This window comes from Adiantum capillus-veneris, chromosome 8, assembly GCF_014529385.1.
Source record: "Adiantum capillus-veneris isolate H3 chromosome 8, ASM1452938v2, whole genome shotgun sequence".
Classification (NCBI taxonomy): domain Eukaryota; kingdom Viridiplantae; phylum Streptophyta; class Polypodiopsida; order Polypodiales; family Pteridaceae; genus Adiantum; species Adiantum capillus-veneris.
Window position 1 is genome coordinate 131,220,230 of NC_140938.1, and position 26,714 is coordinate 131,246,943.

Genomic DNA, 26,714 nt, shown 5'->3' on the forward strand with positions numbered 1-26,714 from the left:
CCATGGGGGTGGCAATAGGTTTGCAATCCTCAAGTCCAAACTTACATAGCAATGTCTCTATGTAACTTTTCTGACACAAGGCAATACCACCATCACACTGCTTAAACTGTATATCCAAGTAATGATGCAACAGCCCCAAATCTTTCATCTTGAAAGTAGCATTCAAATCAGCCTGAAATTCAGCAATATGTCTCTCATTTGGTCCAGTGATCAGCAATCATCAACATAAAGAACCACAATGAGAAGTACATCACCCTCACGCTTTACATACGATGTGCTTTTTGTTGGATTGTTACGAAAGCCTTGTTTGACCAAATGAGTGTCAGCTTTCTCATACCAAGCACGAGGAGATTACTTCAACCCATACAAAGCCTTGTTACATTTTCACACTTTGTCCTCTTGTCCTTTTATGATAAAACCGCGAGGCTGCGTTACATAAACTTCCTCAAATATGTCACCATTCAAGAAAGCAGTAACAATGTCTGATTGATATCCCAACCAAAATGAGCTGCCAATGCACATAGAAAACGCACAGTAGTCATACGACAAGTGGGAGCAAAAGTCTCTTCATAATCTATGTCTTTTTGCTGTGCATAACCCTTTGCAACAAGTCGAGCCTTATGGCGATCAATCTCACCATCCGGCTTGCGTTTCAACTTGTAAACCCACTTCGTACCAATGGCCTTTTTGCCAGGAGGCAACTCACAAAAAGTCCATGTGTCATTTTCTTTAAGTGCATCATATTTTGATTGCATGGCCGCCATCCAATTTTCTGAATTCTGTGCTTCATCAAAAGACAGAGGCCTTTCAACATCATGTAAGCTAGACACAGCCAAAGCATAACAATTTGATGCATAAGATGCATGGAAAGAGCCTGAACGAGTATGACTAGACAAAGGTGCATCCAATTTACTGTCACGCAAAGTGTGCACCAGTCATTTTGGCATACCTCTAGCTTGCTCATTTTCAGCCCTTTCCTCATCAAGTACATCATGTACATCTGCATCAGTAATAGGCCGATCTAAAACATTTTCAGAAACCCCCATAGGCTGTACATTTGCCTCATTGGAACTTACATTCGTATATCCACCACTGAAAACAGACAACAAAGTGTTATAAATGTCCCGTGAGCTTACATTACTGTCTCTAGTACATGACAGCAAGGGTTGAACAGAATCTTCCACAAACACTCCATCCCGAGAAACCAGAATACGTTTTGTTTGCGGATGATACAACCTGTAACCTTTGCTTTCAGCACTATAACCAACAAAAATACATTTGACAGTCTTATCATCCAATTTACTGTGCTGCACTTGTGGCACCAAAGCATATGCCAAACAACTAAAAACACGCATGTGCTCAATAGAAGGCTTTCTATCATGCCATGCTTCATATGGAGTAATAGACTTCAAAGATTTCGTAGGACACCTGTTAAGTACATAAGTGGCACACATGATGATCTCAAGCCAAGAAGAATGCGGCAAAGCTTGACTTTTGACCATACATCGTGCCATTTCCGTCAGTGACCTGTTTTTCCCCTCAGCAACACCATTTTGCTGAGGTGTATAAGGCACTGTACATTGGTGTTTTATCCCACGACTAGCCAGAAATGCATTAAATTCATGAGACATATACTCCCCTCCTCGATCGGAACGGAGGGTGCCCATAGTACATTTCGAGACATTTTTAGCCATAGCCAGAAATTGTTTGAAGCACATAAAAACTTCGGACTTAGCTTTAAGCGGAAATACCCATGCATGCCTGGAGTAATCATCAATGAAAGTCACAAAGTATAGGTAATTGCCCAAGGACGAAGTTTGCATGGGCCCACAAACATCTCTATGCACAAGCTGCAACCTACATGTGGCCCGAACTGAACCATCCTTTGGAAACTTAGAACGCTGCATCTTACCAAAAATAAAGCCTTCACAAACATGTTTGACAGGTGCTTCAAGAGGCGGCAAAGAAGCAACCATATCAGATTTCTACAAATGCAGCAAACTGACACAATTCAGATGACCAAAACGTGCATGCCAAAGTTTTGCATCTGAAATAGCGCTTGAATCTGCAACAGCATTTGCAAAATTTTGTCCACACTTGTCATACAAAGTGAGCTTATACAGCCCACGACACAAAAGGCTAGATGCAACAATTTCATCACCAAAACTGAGATCATGAACTGTACATCTGTCATCCACAAATTTGACTACAAGTCCAAGTCTAGCAAGTGCGGATACAGACAAGAATTCTTCTTGATCCCAGGTACGTAAAGTGCATCAACAAGTGTGAAGGAACTGCCATTAGCAGCAATGAGCACAATCTTTCCAACTCCCTAAACTGGATAAGAGGCGTTGTTGGCACAAGTGACTGAATTCCCATGAGAGAGAGACTCGAGAGAGGTAAACAATTCACGATGTGAAGTAATGTGCTTTGTAGCACCACTGTCGAAATACCACACATGTCAATCTATAGCAAATGACAAGCATGCATCATGGACAGCAGGATTGTAAGTGCACTCTGCGCTAAAAGCCCATTCGACATCAACATCAGCAACACAGTCTCCTTTCACAGAAGACTCAACAATGGCTGCATTTGTAGTGGAACCAGCATTTGCAGTGGAACCACCCTCTTTCTTCTTAGCCTCTTTGGCCTTCAACTTAGGACACGACTTGATCAAGTGATCATTGGCTTTACAATAATGGCAACGCATCTTCTTTTTGCCCTTATCACCAGAATTTCCAGACGAATTGTTGCCAGCAGAAGCATTAGGAACAAAATTTTTGCCACTCGCAGCAGAACCATAAGAAGTGGCTGCATTGTTGTTACCACCCATTCTTTGAGAAGCAATAAAAGCCCGTTCAACGGCACGCTGTCTAGTCCTGTTTTTTTTGGAAAGTGACTCTTGCAACAACAATGTGCATAAAGCATCAAACTTGACAACTACTGGATTTCCTTGGGTCATAAGTCTCCAAGTACTAGCAAAAGTCTGGTAAGAATCTGGTAAGGCATTAAGAACAGTCTACACAAGGGAACTGTCTGAAATAACTTCACCTGTAGAAATAAGTTGCTCATTGATATCCTTGACACTAGCAAGGAAAGTGTCCATATCATCTTCCTCATGCATAATCTTCGACTCCAGCTCTTTACGCAGCAAAGCAATTTTAGCCTCATTGCGGCTTGCATAAAGACCTGCTAGAATATCCCAAGCCTGTTTTGCAGATTTTGCTGAACGGATGTGAGGAACAATGGTGCGCTTTACAGACAACGCAATCAATGCATGAGCCTGTGCATCCTTAACATCCCAACGAGCTTGTTCTGCGATAGGCAAAACAACTCTAACAACAACAATCCTTGCAGCAAGACCTGCAACATCCTCAACATCGCCTACATCCTCAGAACCAAGACGTACATCAATGCCCTGCACAATATTCCAGACGCCCTTTGACACAAGAACATGTTGCATCATAGAAGCCCACATCAGAGTTACCCGGAATGCGGAAGGGGAACGGCGACGGGCCTCCCTGCAGAACGGGGGAACGGGAATGGGCCCGGAACGGGAACGGCGCGGAACGGCAGGCTAAAAAAACACCCAAATATTATTTTTTTTAGCGTTATGTGTTTGAATACAAGTAGTATGAGAGTCCTTTGACTCTAATACCCACAAAAAACACGATTCGAAGACCATTTAACCTTATTATGACTTGATTGGGATGTGAGGCGCCCAGAGTACATAGCCAGATGAACAACATAGCCAGATGAACAACAATGAGCAAACACAATGCCCATAGTACATACACAATGCTCTCAAATAATTGCAAGAGTAGTAGTCAGAGATAACACTTTGGAATTAATTATGGCTAACATAGTAACAAGCCTCAAGGGCCGCCAGCGGCCAAGGTGCTACAAAAAAACCAAAGGGGGACAAAGTTCAAACCAGACTTCGGTGACCACAATACCAAAAGACTGAAGGTGACAAATACCATAAAGATGCTAGTAGCTACAAATGGCAAAGAGGGCAAGGCTCAAGCAGCCATACAAAAAGGTGGATAAATGGCAAAGACTCAAGACTCAAGAGCCACTAGCCTGAGAGGCCTCCCAATCCGTAGTAGCCGGCTGTAATTCATGCACATCCTCCCATTCCTCATCATCGAGGTCTAGGTCCGGCTCGATCTCAGCCACAGATGAAGTACCTGGTGTTGGTGGATGTGCATCTCCACCCGCCTGAGAAGCCTCTTGCTCCATCTCCCACTGTGTAAAAGGATCTGTCTGTTTGTCTGTACTCTTGCAAAGCATTTTCAAATTTGCGCTGACGAAGACAAGATCATTAGCCTTCTCCACTCCAAGCCGATTCCTCTTCTTGGAAGCAATGTGGCTAAAGGTACTCCACAATTGCTCCAAGCATGAGGTACTAACTGACTGGCTGAGAATACGGATCGCCAATCTCTGAAGCTCAGGGCCATCATAGCCATAGTCCTCCCACCAAAGCACTGAACCTATTTTCCTGCGATCAATCTGAGCATCTGGACTGCCAAATGACCCTCGCATCTCTCTGTACTGTCTGAGCTGATCTCTGACAATGCGTCGCCCATCTCTGTCTAGAACCATCTTGTTTAAGATCTCTGTAAATTGGTTCATGACCTCCCTATCTGTCTCTTGCCCTGCACCTTGGAACTCTGGATCCACCATGTACGCTGCCCCGTGTAAAGGAGAGGCATATGAATTCCACCTCGAGCTGCAAAGCGCATGGATCTCCTCATATCGCTCTGCGTTCGGCTCAAGCTGTGCAAGCTGCTCAATCATGCGGTCCATTGCCTCATAAATCTTGCCAATGCAAGGATCCATTCCATCCAGAACTCAAAGCAAATGAACCACCGGTTTTACCTGTGCATCTAGACTCTTGAGCTCCTTCCAGAACTCAAGATCCTCTGCCTTATCCTTGCACAAAATCCCTGCAACTGTCTTTGCATAGGGGGAGGTGGTGAACTCATCACTGATGAAGACCTGTCGGACCGCATTTTGACATTCAGACAGCCTGCGTACAAGAAGAAAGTTGAATACGAAGCGGGTATCTAAATACTTTAGAAGCACTTTGCCGCCCGACCTCTTGAGGTACTCTCTCCGAACCAAGTTGTGATTGTTGATGAAAGTAACCATCTTCACTGCATCAGCAATGACTGGAGCAATCCAGTCTAGCTTGCCGATGTCTTTCAGAAGGTTGTTCAAGCAGTGTGCCATGCAAAAGCACACTGTCACATGCGGATAGTGGCCCTCTATGATAGCTGCTGCTGCCCTGTTTGATGTCTCCCCATCTGTGACAAAGGCCACCATGTGTTGCTCACCGATGGTTTCTATGGCCGCTGTCCACTCTGCAGAGAGGACATCGGCGGACTTGCCACTCTCAGTGGCATCATGAGAGTGCACAAAGTACATCTCTCCACTGGAGTATGCAACGAGACCATGGATAGATCTCTTCCTTGTATCGCTCCACCCGTCAGCAATGAGGGAAACGCCATGTTTTGCCCAAAGACGCTGAATGTTGAGGGTTGCTTGCTCCACGATAGCCTTCTCTCGATCGAGCAAGGTGGTTCGGAGAGCCTCTGAAGATGGCGGCACATAGCCGGTGCCATACTCTCCTATCTGTTGCACCATGACTTTCCAATACTCCGACCTATTTCGATCAAACATAGAAGAGGCTAGTATCAAAAAAGTGGAAACGACGATAACGGAAGAAATGAGAGAGAAGATTGATGAATCATAAAACAATGTACATACCTCGCTGCGACAAATGGGATATGGTCGTGATAGAAGAATCGGGCCACGGCCGCATCCACCTCTTCTTTCTTCTTTGGGTCCCAAGAGGTGGTAAGGGTCTTTTGGCGACGAATTGGACCTTTTGAAGATGCACCAACACCTACACCGGGTAGAGAGGAAGAAGGGAAAATGAGGGTCTTTGGATCAATACCTTTGCGTGCCGGCTTGGCTTTATGGTTGAATTGCCGATCCTTTTCCTCGAGCTCCTTCCTCTTCTCGATGGTTACGTTGGCACAAAATTTCACCTCATGTCCCGGCACTCGAAGAAAGTGTGCCCTCACTTTGTCATGCCCCCCTTTCCGCGTGTAAGAGCATAGCTTGCATCCCCATGCACGAGAACCTCCCGCCGCCGACAAGGTGCCCTCCGAGGTCACTTCATCCCACCACGACCATTCCTTCGCCTTTTGAGTGTTGCCCGCATGAACGGAGGGGGTTGAACGAGAAGAAGAGGCCATGGATGATGGATTATCCGTGAAAGAGAGAGCTTGATCTTGAACTTTGAGAGAGAGAGAGAGAGGGATTGAGAGAGAGAGGCTTGCCGCTTGATTCCGTGAGAGCTTGAGCCTTGAGCCTTGAGCCTTGAAAGTTGAGGGTTAGAACTTAGAAGTTAGCCCAAGAGAGAGAGAGGTTGAGAGCTTGAGCCTTGAGGCATGCCGCGGCGCCACACTATGGCTTGAGAGTTGAGAGCAAGCTAGGGAGAATGAGCTTGGCTTGAGAGTTGAGAGCAAGGCTCAAGCAAGGGAGAATGGGCCTTGAGGCTTGATGAGTGTGTGAAGAATGGGGGAGGAGGGGGGCATTATATACTTTTTTGACTGCTGAAAATGGCCGTTGGCTGCCTAACAGTCATTTTTTTCAATTTCAAAAACTGCTGTTTATGGCCGTTAGGGCCGTTCCGGACGTTCCGTCCCGTTCCAGCCCGTTCCGGTCGTCTCGTTCCTTTGACAGTTTCCAGTCGGAACGCCGTTCCGTTCCGACGCGTTCCAGAAAATCCCGGCTGGCCGGAACGCCGTTCCGGCGTTCCAAGGCCCGAAATGTCCGTTCCCTGGTAACACTGGCCCACATAGGGTAGTTGTCCCCATCCAACCTGTCCTCAACAGCAAACATCTTGAACACATCTGTGTTGTTGTTAGCCATGGTAAAAGTTGCACCTGATGTGAAAACTGCCTGAAAATAGGAGAAACGGAGCGGGAACAACATGTGCTATATAGCACAAACCGTAGAAGACTATAAGGCACCTGTTATGCAGAAAACGGCACTGACAGAAATTCTGCACAAAATGACGAAATTGCCTGTGCAGACCTGCCTGTAGTGGAAACGGAGGCCGAAAGTATTTGTCGACCTGCGAACGCTCGCCAAAGCTCACTGAAATCGGAGAAAGTGAGCAGGCATGTATTGGAGCAGCTGGCGACTAAGCCCGGGAGGACACAACCTGCTCTGATACCAATTGTTGGAGAGAAACACACACAGCTTGGAGAAGACGAAGGAAGCTCAAGGCACACAACAGAGAGTGTATTACTTAGTGTGCAATGGAAAGATAGATAGCCCTAGAGTGATGGGCGTATATACAATGCATGGGGGGGAAAAACTCGTAAAGAGGGAAAAATGCCCCGGCGGTCCTAGTGTGTTCCCACACATCACTACCACATGTATATGGTAACATAAGCCGCAGAGGTAGAGCGCTTGTAGGCGACTTCTATCATCTGCAAGATTCTCGGCACCGGACCTAGCAGAGGAGAGCTGCGTGACCTTCTCTAGGCCCGCCTTCTCGCAGAGGTGGGCAAGATCTTGGACATTCAGATCCTCGGACGAGGCTATTATCACATCGAGTTTGAGACCTCCGAGATGGCATCCAAGGTCATCGCCATAGCCCCTTGACCATTCGAGCAGCTCGAGCCCACTTTCGACAATGGAGACATGGTTTTGACCCTGCTACAAATGCCTTGGTAGAGGAGGCATACATTCCCATCTCCGTCTGCTTTCCTGGTTCGCGGAGGGAGTACGTACCACTTTTGTTTAGGATAGGCTCAACGATTGGGAGTGTCCTGGAGACACCTCACACAGCCGCCTCAGTAGCTGCCAAGGTGGCCGGCATTCCCTCAATTCGCATTCTGGTTAGGGACACTCACTCTCTCCCGAAGGTCATCCTCGTTCCTCGGGTGAGTGGGGGTTGGTTTAGACAGTGCGCATACGAGTGCTTCATTTGTCGACAGATGGGCCATCTTGCGAAGGCCGGTCCATGAAGGAGGCCCCGACCTACACCACAGACTCAACCCCAGCTTGCAAGGGCTGGCCAGCAGCCACAGGCAGAGCCACCCTCCGAGCCTGGGGCTCCAGCGGAGGAGGGCAGCAGGTTCCTGGTCCACGACGGCAGGGGCCACAGTGACAGCTTGGCACTGAGGGTGGTCCTCAGGCGCTTGCCCAGCAGGAGTGGGTTCCCATGGGAAACCGATTCGGTCCTCTTGAGCAGGACGAGGTCCCTGCTCCAGCCTCCACCTCAGCTTCACCCTCTTCTCCCGAGTCCCCCCCCCTCCCCTCACCCCCCCCCCCCCCCCCCCCCCCCCCCCCCCCCCCCGCCTTCTGCTCCCTGCCTCTCCTCCTCGCCCCTCTACCTCTGCTGATCCCCCTCGCCCTCTTCTCCCCCACTTCTCCCTCCCCCGCCTTCCCCTGCTTCTACATCCCCCCCCCCCCCCCCCGCTCCAGTTCCACAGTCGCCCTAGGAGGGAGGGCCATCCCCGGCTGCTAGGAGATCTCTTGGCAACGCCTTTGCCACGAGTCGCTTGGTGAGAGAGGGACAACCTTTTTTGCGACCCCTTTACAGGTACAAACGTCTCCCTTTGCAGTAGTCCTCGTGGTCTGACGAGCTTTGACATTCGGCACCGTTGGGACTTCGACTATGACTTTACACGCTTTCTCGGCGACTCCTCAACAGACCATGAGGCAGCCTGCTTCCGAGTTCATGTTCTGTTCCTTGCAGCTGGGGGATAGAGACCTTGGACTCAGCGGTTGGCTTCTCTTTTCCCCTTTGTGGCAAGGACGAGACTGAGTGGACTCTCGACTCAGTGTTGGGAGTGGTTGCATACACAGGCCCTAGAGTTCTCTCACCACATGGGAGATCTAGGAGTTACAGACATGCTGCAGACTATGTGGCCATTGGCCAAGTTTGCTGTGACCCCTCCAAATGCAGCAGGGTGTAGACACATTGTGGTTCACTACTTTGCTGATACGCAGTGCTCGCCATGCTATGTACACATTCATGAGGACTCCTGGACAGAGGAGGTTGCTTTACGTATGGCTCAATCTACTTGGGCTTGGGCCAGGCACTCTTTGCAGTCATGCCTATCTAGAGGAGGCTCGGATGCGGATTACTCCCCATCCAAGCTAGCCTCGAAGATAGCACGTGTAGCTGCTGTTGCAACATCTGTTCTCTCTCGCTCCCCATGAGGATCGTCTCATGGAATGTGCAGGGTCTAGGTGGACCCAGTTTTAGTGTCAGAGGGTCCGAATGTGTTAGGAGCTTCAGCGTTGCCTTGTGGGAGGCGAGATTGATCTCCTTATGCTACAGGAGCATCATCTGTGTGAGAGCCGCAGTAGACGTTGTGGTCAGCTCTTGCGTGGATGATATGATACTCTTTGGTCAGCTGCTTTTGGGCCTGGAGGCATCCAGGGTGGGGTATGTATAACTATTGCGGATTCTTTGTAGCAGACCATTGTGGGCAGAGGGATTATTGTGTCAGGCAGGACTCAGTGGATCACTATGCAGGTTCAGGGTTGTCTTGTGGGCTTCCTGAACATATATGCGCCCAATGTGGCAAGTGCACGAGCAGATTTTTGGTCACATATTGTTGAGTCTCTGCCGCGCAGGCAGAGCAGTGGTGCATAGGGGGTGACTTCAACATATTGGAGGACCCTTCTGATAGGATTGGTAGTAGCCATGCCACTGTGCATAGAGTTGAGCAGGCAGCTTGGGAGAGGTTTTGTATGACTTTGAGGGTTTCGGATGTGTGGTAGCACTCTAGCTTTGTGAGGCCCCCAGACAGCCTGGCCTTCTCTCGTTCGGACCGCAGAGTGGGAGGAGTGAATCTATCGCGGATAGATCGCTTCTACACAAGTGACCATTTCTGTGACTTGGGTGGGATAGTTGGCATTTTGGCAGGGACTTCCTTCTCGGACCATGCACCAGTGATCCTCACAGTGGCAGACAGACAGAGGAGGGGGAGCACGATGCTTCACATCCTTGAGAGGGTCTTGCTGGACTCTGCACTCAAAGAGTGAGTAGAGGCTCTCTGGATAGAGAGCTTGGACATGCAGGATTCTCCTGTTGACAGAGTGGCCTCAGGACTAGCTCAGCTTAGTGGTTTCTTTCTCTAGGAGTCGTTGGCTCGCCTTGCTGTAGCGAGAGAGGAGCAGCAGCGTCTCAGATGGGGCGTTGCTTCCTTGCAGAGGATGCAGGAGCAGCATCTAGACAGTCCTTGGTTGGAGGAGCAGTTACAGCAGGCTCGCCAGGAGCTTGTTAGCACAGAGGAGCGGGGCCATCGACAGGCATCTCAGTGGACACAGGTGGGTGACAGAGAGATTGGTGCTTTCTTCGAGGCAGTGGGACCTCGGCATACGCATGCCAAGGTCAGTCAGTTGAGGAGGCACGAGAGGTCAGTTGCTTCTGAGCCAGAGAACATGCGTGCAGTTGCTACTGACTTTTACTGTGAGTTACTGTCTGTAGAGCCTTAGTCAGAGCGTCAGGATGTATGCAGGGAGCAGGTGTGTGCACAGATGCCTTGCCTTGTGACTGAGGAGATGTGTCAGAGGCTTGAGTGCCACTTCAGCTTGAGGAGTTGTACACGGCTCTTAGTGCACTCCCTCATGGTAGCTGTCCAGGTGAGGATGGCTTGACTCCCAGTTTTTTCTTGGAGTACTGGGACTTGCTTGGCCCAGATCTCTATAGTGCTTTTCAATACATCTTGCACACACGAGAGATGCCTGACAGCATGAGTGAGGGTCTCATCTACCTCATTCCCAAGGAGGGTGGCTCCTTGGATGAGATTCGACAATGACGCCCCATCACCATCCTCAACTCAGCCTACAAAATTCTTGCCAAGGCTTTAGTTTGAGGATCCGCCACTTCTAGAGAGCCTTATACATGGGACTCAGACAGGTTTTGTCAAGGACCGGAGTATCCTTGACACATCTCTACTTTTTGGGAGGCTTCTGGCCTAGCGCGGCTCTGTGGTGAGGATTTGGTGATTCTTCTTCTTGATTTTGAGAAGGCCTACGACAGAGTTGACTGGGACTTTCTGGAGGGCACTCTATGCAGGATGGGCTTCTTAGATGCTTGGATCAGAGGGGTGTCAGCTTTGTACAGACGCGCACACAGTCAGGTACTTTTGTCAGGAGGTAAGGGTGATCGTTTCATGCTCACACGTTCGGTCAGACATGGCTGCCCTCTTGCCCCATTCCTCTCTTTGTTCTATGCTGAGGTGATGAGCAGGTTTTTGGTGTCGCAACAGGTTGGTCTACGGGGCTTAGCACTCCCTATTACGGGAGATGAGCTCCTGGACACTGAGTTTGCTGACGACTCAGCCTTGTACTTGGATAGCCAGGAGGCCAAAGTCCACAGCTGTGAGCAGGCTCTTGAGATCTTCTGTTGTGCATCTGGCGCACTGATCAACTGGAGAAAGGCAGGTGCTTTCTCGATTGGTAGTGCTTCTGTACCCGATTGGATGCCAGGTGAGGGTTTCAAGTGGATCTCCCCAGGGATTGCAGTTCGGTACTTGGGCTGTCAGGTTGGTTTGGACTTGTCTCGAGAGCAGTAGATTGCTGCCCTCCTCCTGTCTATCAGGAGGAAGTTGTTATATTGGAGCTCCGCACGACTTTCTTTGGCTGGCAGAGTTGTAGTGGCCAACCAAGTGTTGTTGGCTACTATGTGGTATATCACTTCTTGCTGGATCTTCTTGAGTTCTTGTATCAGCCAGGTGAATAGGCTGATGAGAAACTTCCTTTGGTCAGGGTGTGACACTCAGACAACCCTGGCCAAAGTGGCTTGGCAGGTCATCACTGTTCCTTGTTCAGAGGGAGGGCTTGGGATCATCGACCCAACACAGCAGAGCAGAGCCCTTCTTGGGAAGTTCGTCGTCCGAGGACTTCTTCCATGTGAGGAGCCGTGGAAGGAGTTCTTGCTACAGCGCCTTCGTGCTTAGGGTGCCTCAAGCAGGTGGCCCCTGGCAACCTTCGATCAGATGGATCTTCACAAAGATGCGCAGAGTTGGTGTAAGCAGGAGACTGGAGGACCGCTTCGCTGTGGGTTTGCGTCGATCTTGGGATCACTTGCGGCGAGGCCTGGAGCAGTGGCAGCCTTATACTTGCACGGAGGAGCGTCTGCGACAGCCCCTTGTTTGGAACCCCATGGTTGGTTGGTAGTTTGCCTCATGTTTCTTGGGGTCCGATGGCAGCGGGTCCAGCACGCTCTTTAGGTGACTGGTTACACTCTTTAGGTGACTGGTTACAATTTTCAGGCTTGTCAGAGGAGCTACAGGGCTTTCAGCTTCAGGGTATGAGAGGGGTGCAGAGCATGTGCCAGGACATCTCAGAGGTAGTTCCAGCTGAGTGGCTCACACCTCTCGAGTCAGCAGCGCCCAGATGGATGGGAGCCTTCACGCGACCGGAGGTTATCATCTCAGTTCGGGCTTGCTCAGTGACTGCTCCCTCCCTGTTTTTCAAGTTACAGGGTGAGGGACGCTTACAGCGAGTTGCAATAGAGGCCTCGCAGGTGGCAGAGTACTGTTTTTAGAGAATCTGAGTGGTGGGCATCTGTGGGAGGACTTGTGTCATCGATCCTGACCCAGCTGCTCTTGAGATTGGGCACTGAAGAATGTGGGCTTGGGAGTGCTGTCCACTGGTACGAGTACAATGGGATCCTGGAGAGTGGCTATGGAGGGATCCTTTCTCTTCTGCAGACCACCCAGGTGTCCCTTTCTTTCAGTACTGGCAGCACAGAGACCTCATTGGCAGGAGGAGGGTCTCACAACTGAGTTTTTGGCAGCTTTTTGGGAGAGGTTGTGGGACTCCAGACAGCCGAGGTGAGTCACTTTGTTTCAGTGGCTGGTCACACACAGAGCTACAGCAGTCGGGAGCTGGTTGGTGCATAGTGGTCTCTCGGCCGCATGCGCAGCTTGTGACCATCTTGTGGAGAGTCAACGTCACTGTCTTTGGGACTGTCCCTTGGCACAGCAGGTGTGGCTTCGTGTCTTCGGCTGATGCTTGCTCTTTCCACAACTCAGCAGTACACTGGGAGGGGCAGCTGCTTGGTCCGCTCTCACGGGCCCGGCACTTCAGTTTGAGCTATCTTCCACCAGCACGATGATAGTGATGCAGGGGGGGGCGACCTACACTCCAGCATGCCACAGAGCTTACTCCACAGGAGTGGTGCAGTGAGAGAGAGGAGTGCGGGGAGCTCATCAGTGGCCTGACACTCTGGTTCATCTAGCGGGCCTGTTGCTTCCGCATCTTTGAGGGTCACCCTGCACCACCAGCAGAGATTGTTCGCGATCTTTGGTTAGCGTTGATCCATACCCTCAGAGGACAGCTCGAGAGACTTCAAGGTAGCTCCGACCGCATGAGGGAGCGCAGAGAGGCCTTCCTTCGACTTTGGTGTCTTGGGCCTTTTTTCACCATGGCCCATGGTGTACTCAGATGGCACTACCGTCCACTTGTGTGGCTCTTCCCTCCCCCCATTTCTTGATTTAGCCTCATTGTACATATACTGTTTCTCATCGGGAGTCTCCCCATCATGGTTGTTGTAGCCCTCTCTCGAAGAGGTGGTTGTAGCCCTATGGGCAGTTTCATTAACTAATAGAAGGATCTTTTTCTCGGAAAAAAAGGTCAGAGGAAAGGTTGCAAGACGTTATCTGGTGAAGTTCAAGACTATCCATCCTTGGATGCTAAATGGATGGAAGAGTCTGAATTGGTTGATTCACCTCAACTATTGCAACTATATCTTGAAGCCTTTTAGATGGAACCCACAGTGACTTGATGTAGCCCTTTGGAGCTAGGTGAGAGCATGGTTCATGATGCTCAAAGGAGTAGTTAAGCAATTGTATCTACTCTTTCCATACAGAATTTGGCTAGAGAACTTTGTGCTTGAGAGTACACCAGCAGACTTCTATGCTTGATATATGTGTGGTAGCCAGGTTGGTGAGATTGTTACTCTCATCTGTTCAAACCTCAAAGGGCTCGTCCCTAGAGCCAAGGACGAGGTATGATGCCTCTGTGACTACTACCTTGAGCACGTCAAAAGCACTTTTAGTGGCCTCGGTCAAAACCACACACTGATGACGAGTCTTGACACAATGTAACATGTCAGACAAGTCACAATGGTGCGGCAATATGTGCAAACTTTCCAACATGTGACCTATATGCTTGACACACTGCAAAAAATGAACGCACATCATATGCAATCTCAAGCATAGGCCCATCTCTTACCTTACTCACTTTTGTTGGGTCTAGATGAATACCATTGAGAGAGATGATATCGCCCAAGTACTCACTCTAGTCAGAAAAAACTCTGGCTTCTTATTTGTGGTATAAACGGTTAACAACCAAATGGGCTAATCATGTTATTATTACACCATACTTAGCGAGCGATGCTTATAAAAAAAACAAATGCTAGAGGGCCAAGTGTGAGGATACGTCTTCTTGCCACTTGTTAATCATCTAGAGGCCCTTTTTCTAAAACTCTACGTCTAAAACTATCTCAAATGCTTGATAATTTGATGTGGAACCTTTGGCAAGCTGGACATTTGAAAGATTTTGCACCTTTTGGCTTGGGAATTTTTGTTGGGACTCGCCAAAAGTAGAAACTTTCCCTAAATTTACAGAGTTGAATCCTTTGTGTTCCAATTCTTGAAATAGCACAAGTAGATTCTGCAATCGTCCTTTATGGATGTGAATAATCCCCCATTTCCAAAGCTTGTACAACTTGATGGAATCTGACGGATTTTGCAAATTGTATTCCATACGTTTAGGAATGGACAGAAAGGATTGCACTAGCAAGCGACGATTATGGATCTAGGGATCATATCTTTGTAGGGTTGGCATGATTAAAAGTTTAAAGAAATGATATTTGAATGGTGTTATACAAAGATGCAACTCAAAACCCCTGTATACGTTGACTCCATGTTGAAGAGAATGAGGTTGTTGTAATTACCTCCTCCAAGAGGAATCACTTATTCACAGCTATGCTTATCCTTCAAGGACTTCCCTTTATCCCCCCTCCCCACAAATTTAAACGTCATGCATCTTACCATGGCCTCAATGCAAACAGGGTAAGCAGTGGGATTCTCAGGCCTACATCATATTTACATTCCTAAAACAACTAAGTATTTGTGAGCCCTCTACAATGATTTAATTGAGTTGAAGTCTATCCGATTTGTCGCCAACATGCATTGAGGAACTTTTTATGGTGTAACTGTTTGTTAAGATGGGCCAAATGGTGATAGTATGCAGTGGAATTTGAATGTAAAGTTGGTCTGAGTGCTTGTTTGTTACTTATTTAACCTGATGTAAGCACACAATGTAGCATGTTTTTTTCCGGTAATTTAGTGGTACAAATTTCTGCAAGCAAATTTACTTTTTAACGAGTATGTGTGAAGCTTGGCCAAAAGTATGTGCTTGCTATGGAAACCATCTCAATTGGGTAGATTGGTAGTTTTGACACTATGCTTCTTTGGCATCAGTTGTGCAGTGTCTGCAAGTGGCGGATTGCAGAAGCGTGATCAAGCATTGGATGGCATTCTAGGACTTGGTCAGTCAAATTTGTCGTTGGTTCTGCAATTGGCAAATCAGAAGAAGACTCCTCAAACGTTTGCTCATTGCTTGGAAGGTGAAGGAAAGGGAGGAGGCATTCTTGTGATTGGTGAAGTGAACGAGTCGGGTTTGTCTTACACACCCTTGCGAAGCAATCAGTTGAGTCACTATGTAGCAAAAGTTTAAACTGCATGAAGTTGTGGCTGTGCTAGTCACAGTCATGAACACTTAATTACCTTTTGACGAGGACCGTCAAGGGAATGAGGCAAATAGATTCTGATTTTTCCTTCTTTTTTAAGAAAAAGATTATTGTTCCACCTAAAGAGAGATTCTGAGGTTTTATGTTTATTCCTGCAGGTTGCATTACAATGTCAATTTGAAGAGCATTCAAGTCAATGGTCAGCCGATTCAGTGGGATCAGTCTTCAAGCACGAGTGGGGAGATAACGGGTACCATTTTTGATAGTGGAACAACACTCGCTTACATCCCTGAGGCGTCCTACCTTGATTTGCTTCAGCAGGTGCTTATTGGAAGAAGGTACTTGCAAAAATGTGTGAGAAGATACTTGCCTGCTCATAGTTGACTTATTTTCTTGCAGGTGTTTCCCACGCAAAGCATCCAACATCTGAGCGATTTAGATTTGGACTGTTTTGTCTACCATGGAAGGTTTTAAGACCCTCTGTCTAAAGTAGTGCTCTGTTTTATTTGGCTGGCTGTAGTAATAACAATCTTTCTGCTGGACAGCGTGGATGATGAGTTTCCAACAGTTATTTTCACTTTTGAGAGTGGAGCAACGTTGAGGGTATATCCTCGTGATTATTTCATCCAGCTGGAATATGGCAAGGTAATTTGCCTATTTCCTTCGAATCTTAGCTACAACAAGCAATTTTCTAGATCAGGTGACTGTGTGTTGGGACTTGGAAAACCTACACTTGAGAAATTATAGAGGTATACCTCATGTGCTTGTGCACCACTGCTCGAAAAAAACCTAGGTTTAGTGTAATCAAATCTAAAAAATTTGAGATTTATGTCTAAATTTTTCATTTAAAGCATGAGAAAACCTACAAAATTGAGGAAAATTTAGTATGAAAACCTTTTTAGCTCAATAGTTTCTCATGTGTGAAAAACTTCAAATATAGTCAATATACCTCCATAATTTAGAATATAGTCAATATGCCTCGATTTTCTCATGTACCTCACGGGAGGTCGGCACTCGTGTGTGTGGCTTCTCTCGCAATTTTCTTCCTGTTACCTTGTTTGGTGACTCAAATTATTCGACAATTTCTGATGCCTTCTTGATGTTGGCAGGATACTCTGTACTGCATGGGCTTTCAAATTTCGCCTTCTGGAAGTCCCCACTTAATAATTTTGGGAGGTGATTTACATTTTTAATTTCTAGATCAGGAAATGATATCACTAATAGTGGGCCTTTGTGGAATCTGCAACCTTAAAACATTTTGTGGCGGTTTCCTGACAGACATGATTTTGAAGGACAAGCTTGTTGTCTATGATCTCGAAAATCAGCGAATTGGTTGGGTCGATTTCAATTGTAAGAAATACTATGGCGGAAATTTTTTTCAAACAGTACAAAATTGAAGCTCTTTGCTGGTTTAATGGTCTTGACTTTTAGGATTTTATGTGAAATGCAGGCTCTTCTCATGTGACTGTGATGACATCAACAGGACCGCCTACTGAAGTTTTCTCTACTACAATTGGCAGTGCACATGTTGATCATTTTCCAGCATTGAGATTGACGACAGCGTTGTCCATGTTATTTTTTCTCTTGTTAATAGTTTGAGTGTTTTCCCCTCTTATACTGGCTTGTGAATAAGTATCGAGATTTGTAATTTTTTGTAAAACAAATATCTTGGATCTTGTCTTGTTTGAAATGAATAATACCATTCTTCCGTTGTAGTATCGGGTTCAGGTTACAACCAGGGCTTTGGGAAAAGATAGGTTCCCTTTATCCAAAGCCTGTTCAACCCCAAAAACTACTTTCTTAGTTAAGGAACTAAATCTCTCTCAAATTTTGCAAATCATAGTTAAAAGGTTTATATAGATATTTCCTCGTTGAATGTGACAATTTTCTTCTCAAATCTCAATGAGAAGGATTTGAAGCCCGGCTCAGCATTTAGTTTTTTCAAGCCTTACTTTCTCTGTGATTTTGCAGATGAGAGTGTTTTGAAGACTGAAAAAAAATGGTCCAGTTGGTAGATGGGCAATTAATCTCTCTCTCTCTCTCTCTCTCTCTCTCTCTCTCTCTCTCTCGGCTATCATTTTGTCAATTGAATTTGGAGCTGCTGATGCAATTGTAGTGGTGGAGAAAGAGGACTTCTCCAGAGAGGGTGGCGTTGATACCACTAATGAGCTAGAGTGCGTGCCTCTTTAACATTACCGAATCCTATGGCCATTTGTACAACTCACACTGCTGTATTAGGCCAATTTGTGTGCACAACCTGGATGAGTGCTGCTATTGTTGCCACAGGTCGATCAGTACGCATCAAAGTCGAACCTTAGCCATCAGGATTTTTAAAGCACATGCCCTGCTTGGTTTGGAACAGAAGGGGCTGTTTTTGAACGACAGCTGGGCCCTGCTTATGATAGGAAGAGGCTGACTTTGAACATAACCTTGGCCCTGATTATAGGCAAGAGCCTTCCCTGCCTCTCACAGGAAAACAGAACAGGAGAGCAGCTCTGGATAGAGGTGAGCATTTATTAGACACCATTGAAAGCAGAGCACATTTTATAGAGAGAGATGCAAAAAAAAAAAAATGGTATCGTTGAACTTGTTATGTTATTTTTTCAGAAGCTAAAATGAACTCTGTGTATGAACGAGGTGAGGAGGTACTATAAGGCCTGTGTCAGACGAGGGCGGACGCGGTGCCTCTAATCTGACGTAGGCAAATGGTGAGCGCCTAAGGAAACGCAGTCACATAGAGCGGACGACCATGATTGTGGTATGTCGACATGGTGGCCACGTCGTGTCCAGAATCCCCTTCAATGTGGGCAACCCCTCGCCCCAGCTCTTCTCGCGCGAGTTGATTTGCTTCATGATCGTGCGCAGACTTAGTGTAGCACTTTTTCTCAAGCTTGTCCTCCGCTTCAATGTGTGTGATGACGGACGCCCGTTGATTCAAGAAAAAGTGTCCCCACCCAAGTAGTGACACGTCACGCATGGCCGTCGGGCATGTGTGACAGCGGCATTAAGGCCTTCTAAGTTAAGGGGGCATACAATCACATGGCATTTTTGTTGTGTTATAATATAAAATTTTGTTATACATACATACTCACAATGGTGTACATGTTAGCATTCTAAAACAAAATAAAATGAAAAAAAAAAGTCACATTGACAGACAAACAAACAAAAGATTTTTTTATGCTTTCGTAGGAAGAGAGAGAATCAATAAGCATAGAAAATAATGAACAACTCAATGTAATAAATCTTTATAAAGTCCTTAAATGTAATGATTTTTTCGAATTAAGATATTAAGAAAAAGTTCATTGAGTCAATACTGGACATCATGGGATCAAACTCTTATGAATGCACTCTGCCTTTGTTCTGCAAAGCCCTTTTGAGTATGCCAAAGAAGAGAATGGAGCTTTTTAAAGAAGCATTTAAAAGGTTACGAATTTCTCTCTCTTCAAGACTTAAGGCCCTTTAGACACGTCCATCAATTAGAATTGAATGACCTTCACTATAGATACTAAGGCCTTTAGCATGCCAAAACGTACAGGTACAGAAGGGTGCGTTCAAATTGCAAGGGTGTGCATGCCTCAATACCCCTTCTGCACTTTGCAATCCATTCACACAACTGGACAAGCAAACATTATGTTATAATTGCAAAGTTTAAAGCAGCAAATGGAGATGGACCTCTTGGTTAGACTATTGGCTTTGGATCTTTAGGGTCAAAGACCAACACACACCCATGTTCCTCGCTATAAAGTTCCAAGGGTTGGAGGTTGCTCCTATTCATGGTGGGTTCAGAACTCTGTCAACCCTTTTTTGGTGAATAGCAAGTTGCCACGCCTATTGCGTAGTTCATTGTCCATGCAATCTGAAAGAGGGACAAGATTGAAAGAGAGATGTATGTGGCTATTGAAGCTCACAAGAATGATATGAATGCACACAATGGTCCTACAATGCGGAGTGGTATGTGAATTTTGAGTTGAAGTGTACACAACATTAATGAATCACCTGGTCATTTGACAACTTAGCAAAATTTTCCAACACCATAACTGAATTGGAAACAAGGAACAGACATAGGCGGAGTTCCCCTCTCAAATATATTGGCAACCGGGCCCGGTTTCTCATGGTATTTCTTTTTATTTATAGAAAAGGCAACCAAAGCAATCTGCTGATAACCACTTGCTCCATAAGTACTAACTACCATTGGCTAATTGTTGGCACATCATCAACAGTGGTGTCGCATTTCTCGTTGCGTTTTGCGTTGAGGGCCGCACAACAATAGTCTTGGCGGTCTATCCTCGGGCTGGGTGAGGTTGAGTTGGGTCGGTCTACCACCCCCATTTTGTGACACCCCCCCACCTCTGAGCTTGCATTGGTAGCTATTCTAAGCCAATATCTTTGTCCACACTTGGTTTCAGATAGCGTTCATCAATCACAAGGTCGGAACTGGATTTCACATATCTCTGTTCGACAGTTTTCAGAGGTCAGACAGAACCCGCAGCATCTACTCAGATCATTCTTGCAAATTTTCTTTGACAGTTTGCAGCAGAAGTGAATTCGATTTTAAAAAAAAACTTAAATGTGTGTAAGTGCTTGTTCCCACGTTTTCTCGACTCTTTCCAACTGGTTCCCGACATCTGCTCACACGAGAGAGAGAGAGAGAGAGAGAGAGAGAGAGAGAGAGAGAGAGAGAGAGAGAGAGAGAGAGAGACCATGACTTCGACATTGACACCTTGTCATCGGCATCGGGGACTCTTGTCCGGCGGAGGGAGGGAGCCTCGTCATTGGTGATTCACCATCGGCATCGGCGAGAGCGGATCGGCTCTCGGGTAGTCTCTGACAACGACTCAATTTTTGCCATTCTTCAACGACACGGTCCATCGGTTTCGACACCGGTTTCTATGACTTGGCCCAAATGACACTTCTCATTACGCGACGGATTTTTGACATCCAACCCGTCAGTAGCGTTTTTTTCATGGACAGTTGTGCTTGCAATATGCGTGGGTGAGGTACCTATATCATAGAGGAGGGATACTTGACATCGGAGCCGAGCGCACTGATTAGGCTCTATGACACAATTTTCAGTTTCGACTTCTTTGGCGGCTATCCTACCGTACTTTTGTCCAGTAGAAAAAATCGGCATGGATATTCCCATTCTACACCGACATGCATGTTACAAGGGATTTTTTGAGCCCACATACAGCTGCTTCTCTAAGGTTTGAGACATTTATGGACACATCGCTTTTCATGCGAATTTGACAATCATTTTGACAGTAGTTTCTACGGACAGATGAATGCTTGTTTGAGCACAGAGTGCTATTGAGCTCTTTTGAGAGCAGATATCCCCATAGGGATACTTTTTAATTCACACAATAGTTTTTGGTGTCTGTTCGTGTGCAGTCACTCATGTACATTAAGTTGCGGTTATAGCCTATTGTAGTTCATGTGGAGTCATTTTTTCGCTATTTTGGCTATTTTTTTGAACGTTTCTGAGACTCGGACTGGAAGAGCCCTTTCGGAGACTCTAACTAGTCGTTTTGAGTCTGCTTTAGCCTTTTAGTGAGTTGTTGCGTGAAGTTTTCTTTGAGATTGGGTATTCTCGAATGTTGAGATACCTTCGGTGATACAAGTAGATGGAGTTCCCCTCTTACGATACCCTCATTATAGGATATATATCTGGACAATTTCTTTTGCTTTTGACGCTGAGTTTGCGATTACACAATATTTATTTTTTAGCAGTTTATGTCGAGTGGTTGTTTTGAGCAGCTTATGCGCTTACTTTTGTCCTGTCGAATTTGAGAGTTTTTTCCCCGTACAAAGGAGACTTTGTTGGATTTTTTTCATGAATCCATTTTATTCATTCTTATCACATTCGGCTATCTTAAAGAGTGATCTTACTACATTTGATTTGAGTTTTTGCTCTTGTTATAGGGAAAACTCTCCCAAAATTATCTTAGGAAATTCACCATAAGTTTTTTGGCCACGTTCTCTTGAGTCATGGCCGCGAGTAATGCTTTCGAAAGAGAAAAGTACTACATCAAAAAGTTTGATGGCACAAACTTTGCTATTTGGGGGCAGTGTATGCAAGATGTTTTGATCAACAAAGGCTTGATAGCACCCTTACGTGAAAGAAGAGAGAATGTGTACATTGATGAACAATGAGAAGAATTGAATGAGCATGACATGTCGACCATTCACCAGCACCTTGGTGAATCCATTTACTTTACCATAATGGATAAGACCAATGCCAAAGATTTATGGGATGCTTTATGTGAAACATGGGATGCCAAGAATATCTTGAACAAGGTTTTCTTAATGAAGAATTTTATACGCATGAACATGAAAGCGGGCACTAATGTTAGTTCTCACTTGAACGAGTTCAACAACATATTTTCACAGATTACTTCAAAAGGTCTCAATTTTGGTGATGAAATGAAGGCCATTTTCTTGCTACATTCGCTACCATTGTCATGGGATACCTTCAACACAACCATAATCAATCTTACACCTAATGGCAAGCTAGTTTTCAACTATGTTGCTAGTTTGTTGCTCCTTGAGAAGATTCGATGTCAATCTCTTGATGCGAGTGGGTATGGTGATGCGTATGTGGCTAGTGGCAATTGTGACAAGCAAAGACAATGTGGTCGTAGCCGCGGTCATTTTCAGAATCGCAGGCAAGGTCGTAGCAAGAGTCGCGGCAAAGACATGAGAAATGTTGAGTGTTACTACTGCCATAAAAAGGGACACTTGAAGAAAGATTTCCGCAAATTAGAGCGTGATGAAGGCAAGGAAAAAGTGAAGTTTGACAAACCCAAAAGCATCGTAAAAATTGAAGAGATTAATGTGGTTGAATCTCTAGCCATTGAGACAGTTTTTTTGACGTGCCAAATAATGTGTTGATTTTCACATCGGATTTAAGTCCTGATGCTTTGCATAGAAGTGCTTGACAGATCTATAGGGGGAAGGTCCGTTGTGTGCTCTTTGTCCATTGCAGGTGGTGGAACATTGACAACTAATGTCTGAGTGTTGATGACACTGATAGCCACATCCTTCTTTTGCTGCTCGATGATATGTGCTGCTATCTGGGCGGTCAACTCTTCATGTGCTTTTTCCATTTTCTCTTTATGCTTTGTTTTTTCTTTTTCTTTCTGGCTTTGAATGGCCTGATGTCCCACAATCAGAATCTGAGGGTCATATCTTTCTTGGGCCAATTCTTCTTTGAGATATTTTAACTCTTGCATTGTTGATGGCGGAGGCGATGAACTAGAGACGGGGGCTGGTGTGTCTTACATTGCCAAAAGTTCTGTCAAGGTGCTTTTGACTGCACCGTAAGACTCCCCCAACTTTACATTCATTTGGCATTCTCTTTCAAATTCCTCTTCTAGCCGTTGTTGATCAACTTGTAGTTAGGTGTTCACCTTGTATTTCCAGTTTGAATTTCTAAAGGTTCCACATCCGTCTCCTCCCTTTGTTGTTCTTCTTAACCCTTGTCCTTGTTCTAAGACTGAGAGGAGTCATCCGATGATACGAGATCATCGATTTTCTGCCTCTTTGACTCATCTTGTGCTCTTTGTGTATCTTTATGCTTAAGCTCATTGTGGATCCGTTGCCGCATGGTGCCGACAAGTTGCACATTAGCCATGGTTGTCCTCCTCTTGTACTGCTTTATATTTTCTAATATTTTTGCCTTTCATTGCTCCAATGGCTTATCTTGATCATCATCTTCTTCGTACTGTGCATTTGTTTCCAGCTTTTTCTTCTCCTCTATTATCTTCTTTCGTAGTTCTTCTCTTTGCACCTAAGCCTCTTCCATGGATCTTTGCATTTGAGAGATATGAATTTGTTCTCTTTGTTCTATTGACTTCCATTTGACGTGCACTCAACGGAGAGTGTACTGTTCCTCCTCTTTGTTGTCTTCTTCATCCTTAGATGTATAATATTTTGAAGGTGTGTCTCTATTTCTTGGTTTGACTTCCCCACTGAGGTGTATATCTGACTCTGTTTCTTCATAATCAGATGTTTGTCTTCAAGAACTTTGCCCTCTTGATTTCTTTTCTTGTGGAGCCATTGAGGGTTTCGCCACTGGTCTAACTGCATGATTTGATTTGTGTAGGAGGTTGAGTTGAGACTTAGATTGTGGCAACTCGTCTATCATCGCAAGTACTTGATGGGAGATTCTTGTTAGCACTGGCCCTTTGTTCATGTAAGTTTTGTTCTGTTTGCTGCCTTTGAGGTTGTCTTTGACTAGATTTGCAAGTATGTAAGTTCCCAAGCCGCAATGAATCATTCTTTGTTCTCAAACCCTATGGCCATCACCACTGCAATGTGCAAGTTTTTGGTTCAATGTACCTTGGTGGCTTTTGGACCTTAAGATGCTGGGATATGAGTCACAGTGGCAACTCCATCTCTGAGTACACCAAGTCCTTGTAAGTGAACGTGTGCCCTTGCTGCTTGACAAATGCTTTGTCATTATCTATGGCTTATTCTTGAGCAACAACTTATGACTTCTAGGTGGTAAATGGAGTGCTTGGTTGATCAGGTCGGAGGTGATACTTATCCTCTCCATTGTACTGAATTAAGGACATGAGCTCATGTGTTCTCTGAAAGTTGGTCCCTCATGGTTGTAGTTAGAAGAAAGTGTCCATCTGTAGACACATGGATCCTTCAATGACTTCATGTTGCTGATGCAATGTCCAAAGCTCCTTGAGAAAGATGGTAGCCTTTACTTTTGCCCCACTCGCGGCTTCATTTCCTAATAAAGATATTGTCAGGTATTTAGCTCCTCCTTCGATATGTGGGCTTTCTCATTTGCCTGGGAAGATTGTAGGGGGGCATGGATCGCGATCCATGTTCAATAGCCATTTGAGGTGAAATATGGGGAACCTGTTCCTATAGCATATCCTAGCACACTGGTGAAGTTATCTTCTAGTTTGGACAAGTTTTTCTCTAGTTCACCTAGTTTCGCAAGTTATGGACCAGTTGGGTTTGACTTTGCTATAATTCGTTTTCGTTAGTAATTTGGATCTTTGATTGTGATCAATCTCTTTAGCATTTGTCTCTTTTGATGATTTGAAGTTTCTTCAAGAATCCCAATCCTAGTTGTCTGTTGAATTCCATCCCGTTTGGAGTATGTTTGGACCCTCCAAGACCTCTCACAAGTTTGACTCATTTCTTAGGCACTTTTTGGCATTTCTTTAGTCACAACAAGTTACAAAACTTCTTTTGATGCCACATCTTTGCCCAAGACTACAAGTTCTGCATTTGACACTCTGACTTTGCTAAACAATTAAGCATTTGAAATGTTCAAACACTAAAAATTTGACACATTTTCCAATTAAAGACCACTACACACAATCTGCATCCATGTCTTGACCAATCTGCTTAACACTAGGTTGGTAACCTAACACGACATAAAAGTGTCCTTTCAGGGTTTTGAAAAAAACCTCCAAAACCATAGTAGATCCACTCATTTTGTAAAATCCTTTCATGAGGTTATAGTTCAAGGCCTACTACACATGGAAAAAATAAGAAACTTGTAAAATTTCTCATCTTTTGTTCACACCAAGCCTCCAAAGTTGATGGACCAGTACATTTTCATCAAAACAGTCATTTCTTACGTTTTGTTGCATAAAAATAAGATTAGGGATTTTTGTAGGACTTGAGATAAATTCCCTACTTAACTTCAGTGGGTTGGTGATAAGAACATATGATTGATTCTCACTCACTATTTTTTGTTTTGCCAAAAGAAATAGGTACAAAAAAGTTGAATTTTTACCATTCTGCAGACCTATCATCAAAGTTTCTATAGCCACGCTCAATACAAATAATATATGCATGTTTTCTTAGTTCCCTATTGTCCTTTAGGTTCATAAGGAGCCATGGAGCATGTCAAAAGAATAATACATCTCTTACCAAGGGGAATCTTGGGGACAAAGATGAAGTGCTAAATACAGCAAACATGAAAAAACTGGGTTCAACATTATGAGTTGTAGAATCCCATAGAAAGTATTCGGTATCTAGCCAAATTTGATCCTTATGACTAGATATGGTTACTACCTACGAAATGCATGTAGTTTTCACAAGAAACTAACAATATTGAAAAAGCTATACTTGATATACTAGAATGTTTCATTTTCTTCTATAATTGGAAAAATCAACCATCGTTGTCTACTATGCAAAATAGGGAATTAGGTGCCCCAAAACTCAAGGAATATTAGCTTTATGTTATAATATGCGACATAGAAAATCAAAACTGCATTTGGATGTCATAAAAGCCACCAAAAAAATCATAGAAGAGCTAAAATTGGCTAAAAAATAGGATTTGACAATTTTTGTAATTTGGTCATAACTTACAACTTTAACATTTATTTCTCCCTAGAAGCATCAGGACATGTTGAGGACTACTAAAGATAGTTCTCTAGCATTATAGACCTCACAAACATGAATTCTAGAGTGGTATAGCTGCAAAAAGTTAAAAAAAGACAAAAACAGGACCCGTTTTTTCACACAGTTTAGGTTGTGAAATGTTGTGCAAGGACAAGGTTAAAGATGGAATTGATATTCCAAAAAATGTCGAGTTTTTTTCAGCTCATGAGACAACATTCTATATAGATAGCACCTCAAAATCCATTTTGAAACTCTTGGCATAATTCAAGGAAAATGGTCACTTGACAGGACATAAAAGTGTCCCATTACCAACCTAGTGTTAAGGGAGTCAAGGATCACAATCCATGTTTTGACACCATTCTACACAAAACTTATAGGGAAGGTGCCATACATATTTCCTCAGCTATTAGTGCACTTTTTACTAAATTTGGGGCTGAAAATGACCATTGCGAGACTAAATCCCAATTTCCATTGTTTTTTAATGACTTTAATGTCCATTTTATGTCAAATTTGTAGGGCACATTTCGCAAGGTAA

The 26,714-nt window shown here is 45.0% G+C and overlaps 1 protein-coding gene across 3 annotated transcripts in view; it reads left to right on the top strand.

Moving 5' to 3' along the window:
- Nucleotides 1-17,520, top strand: part of LOC147452969 (aspartic proteinase 36-like) — a 93,009-nt gene extending 75,489 nt beyond the window's left edge. For 2 of the 3 annotated variants that reach the window (XM_086518517.1, XM_086518519.1), the window contains exons 4-10: nucleotides 15,537-15,764; nucleotides 15,964-16,126; nucleotides 16,205-16,272; nucleotides 16,351-16,450; nucleotides 16,915-16,981; nucleotides 17,084-17,155; nucleotides 17,256-17,520. In XM_086518517.1, coding sequence (XP_086374643.1) covers nucleotides 15,537-15,764; nucleotides 15,964-16,126; nucleotides 16,205-16,272; nucleotides 16,351-16,450; nucleotides 16,915-16,981; nucleotides 17,084-17,155; nucleotides 17,256-17,404 — 847 coding nt within the window. In that variant the 3' untranslated portion in view covers nucleotides 17,405-17,520. The remainder of the gene's footprint in view (nucleotides 1-15,536; nucleotides 15,765-15,963; nucleotides 16,127-16,204; nucleotides 16,273-16,350; nucleotides 16,451-16,914; nucleotides 16,982-17,083; nucleotides 17,156-17,255) is intronic. The other variant, XM_086518518.1, reaches the window with a different exon arrangement.
- Nucleotides 17,521-26,714: the final 9,194 nt, after the last annotated feature.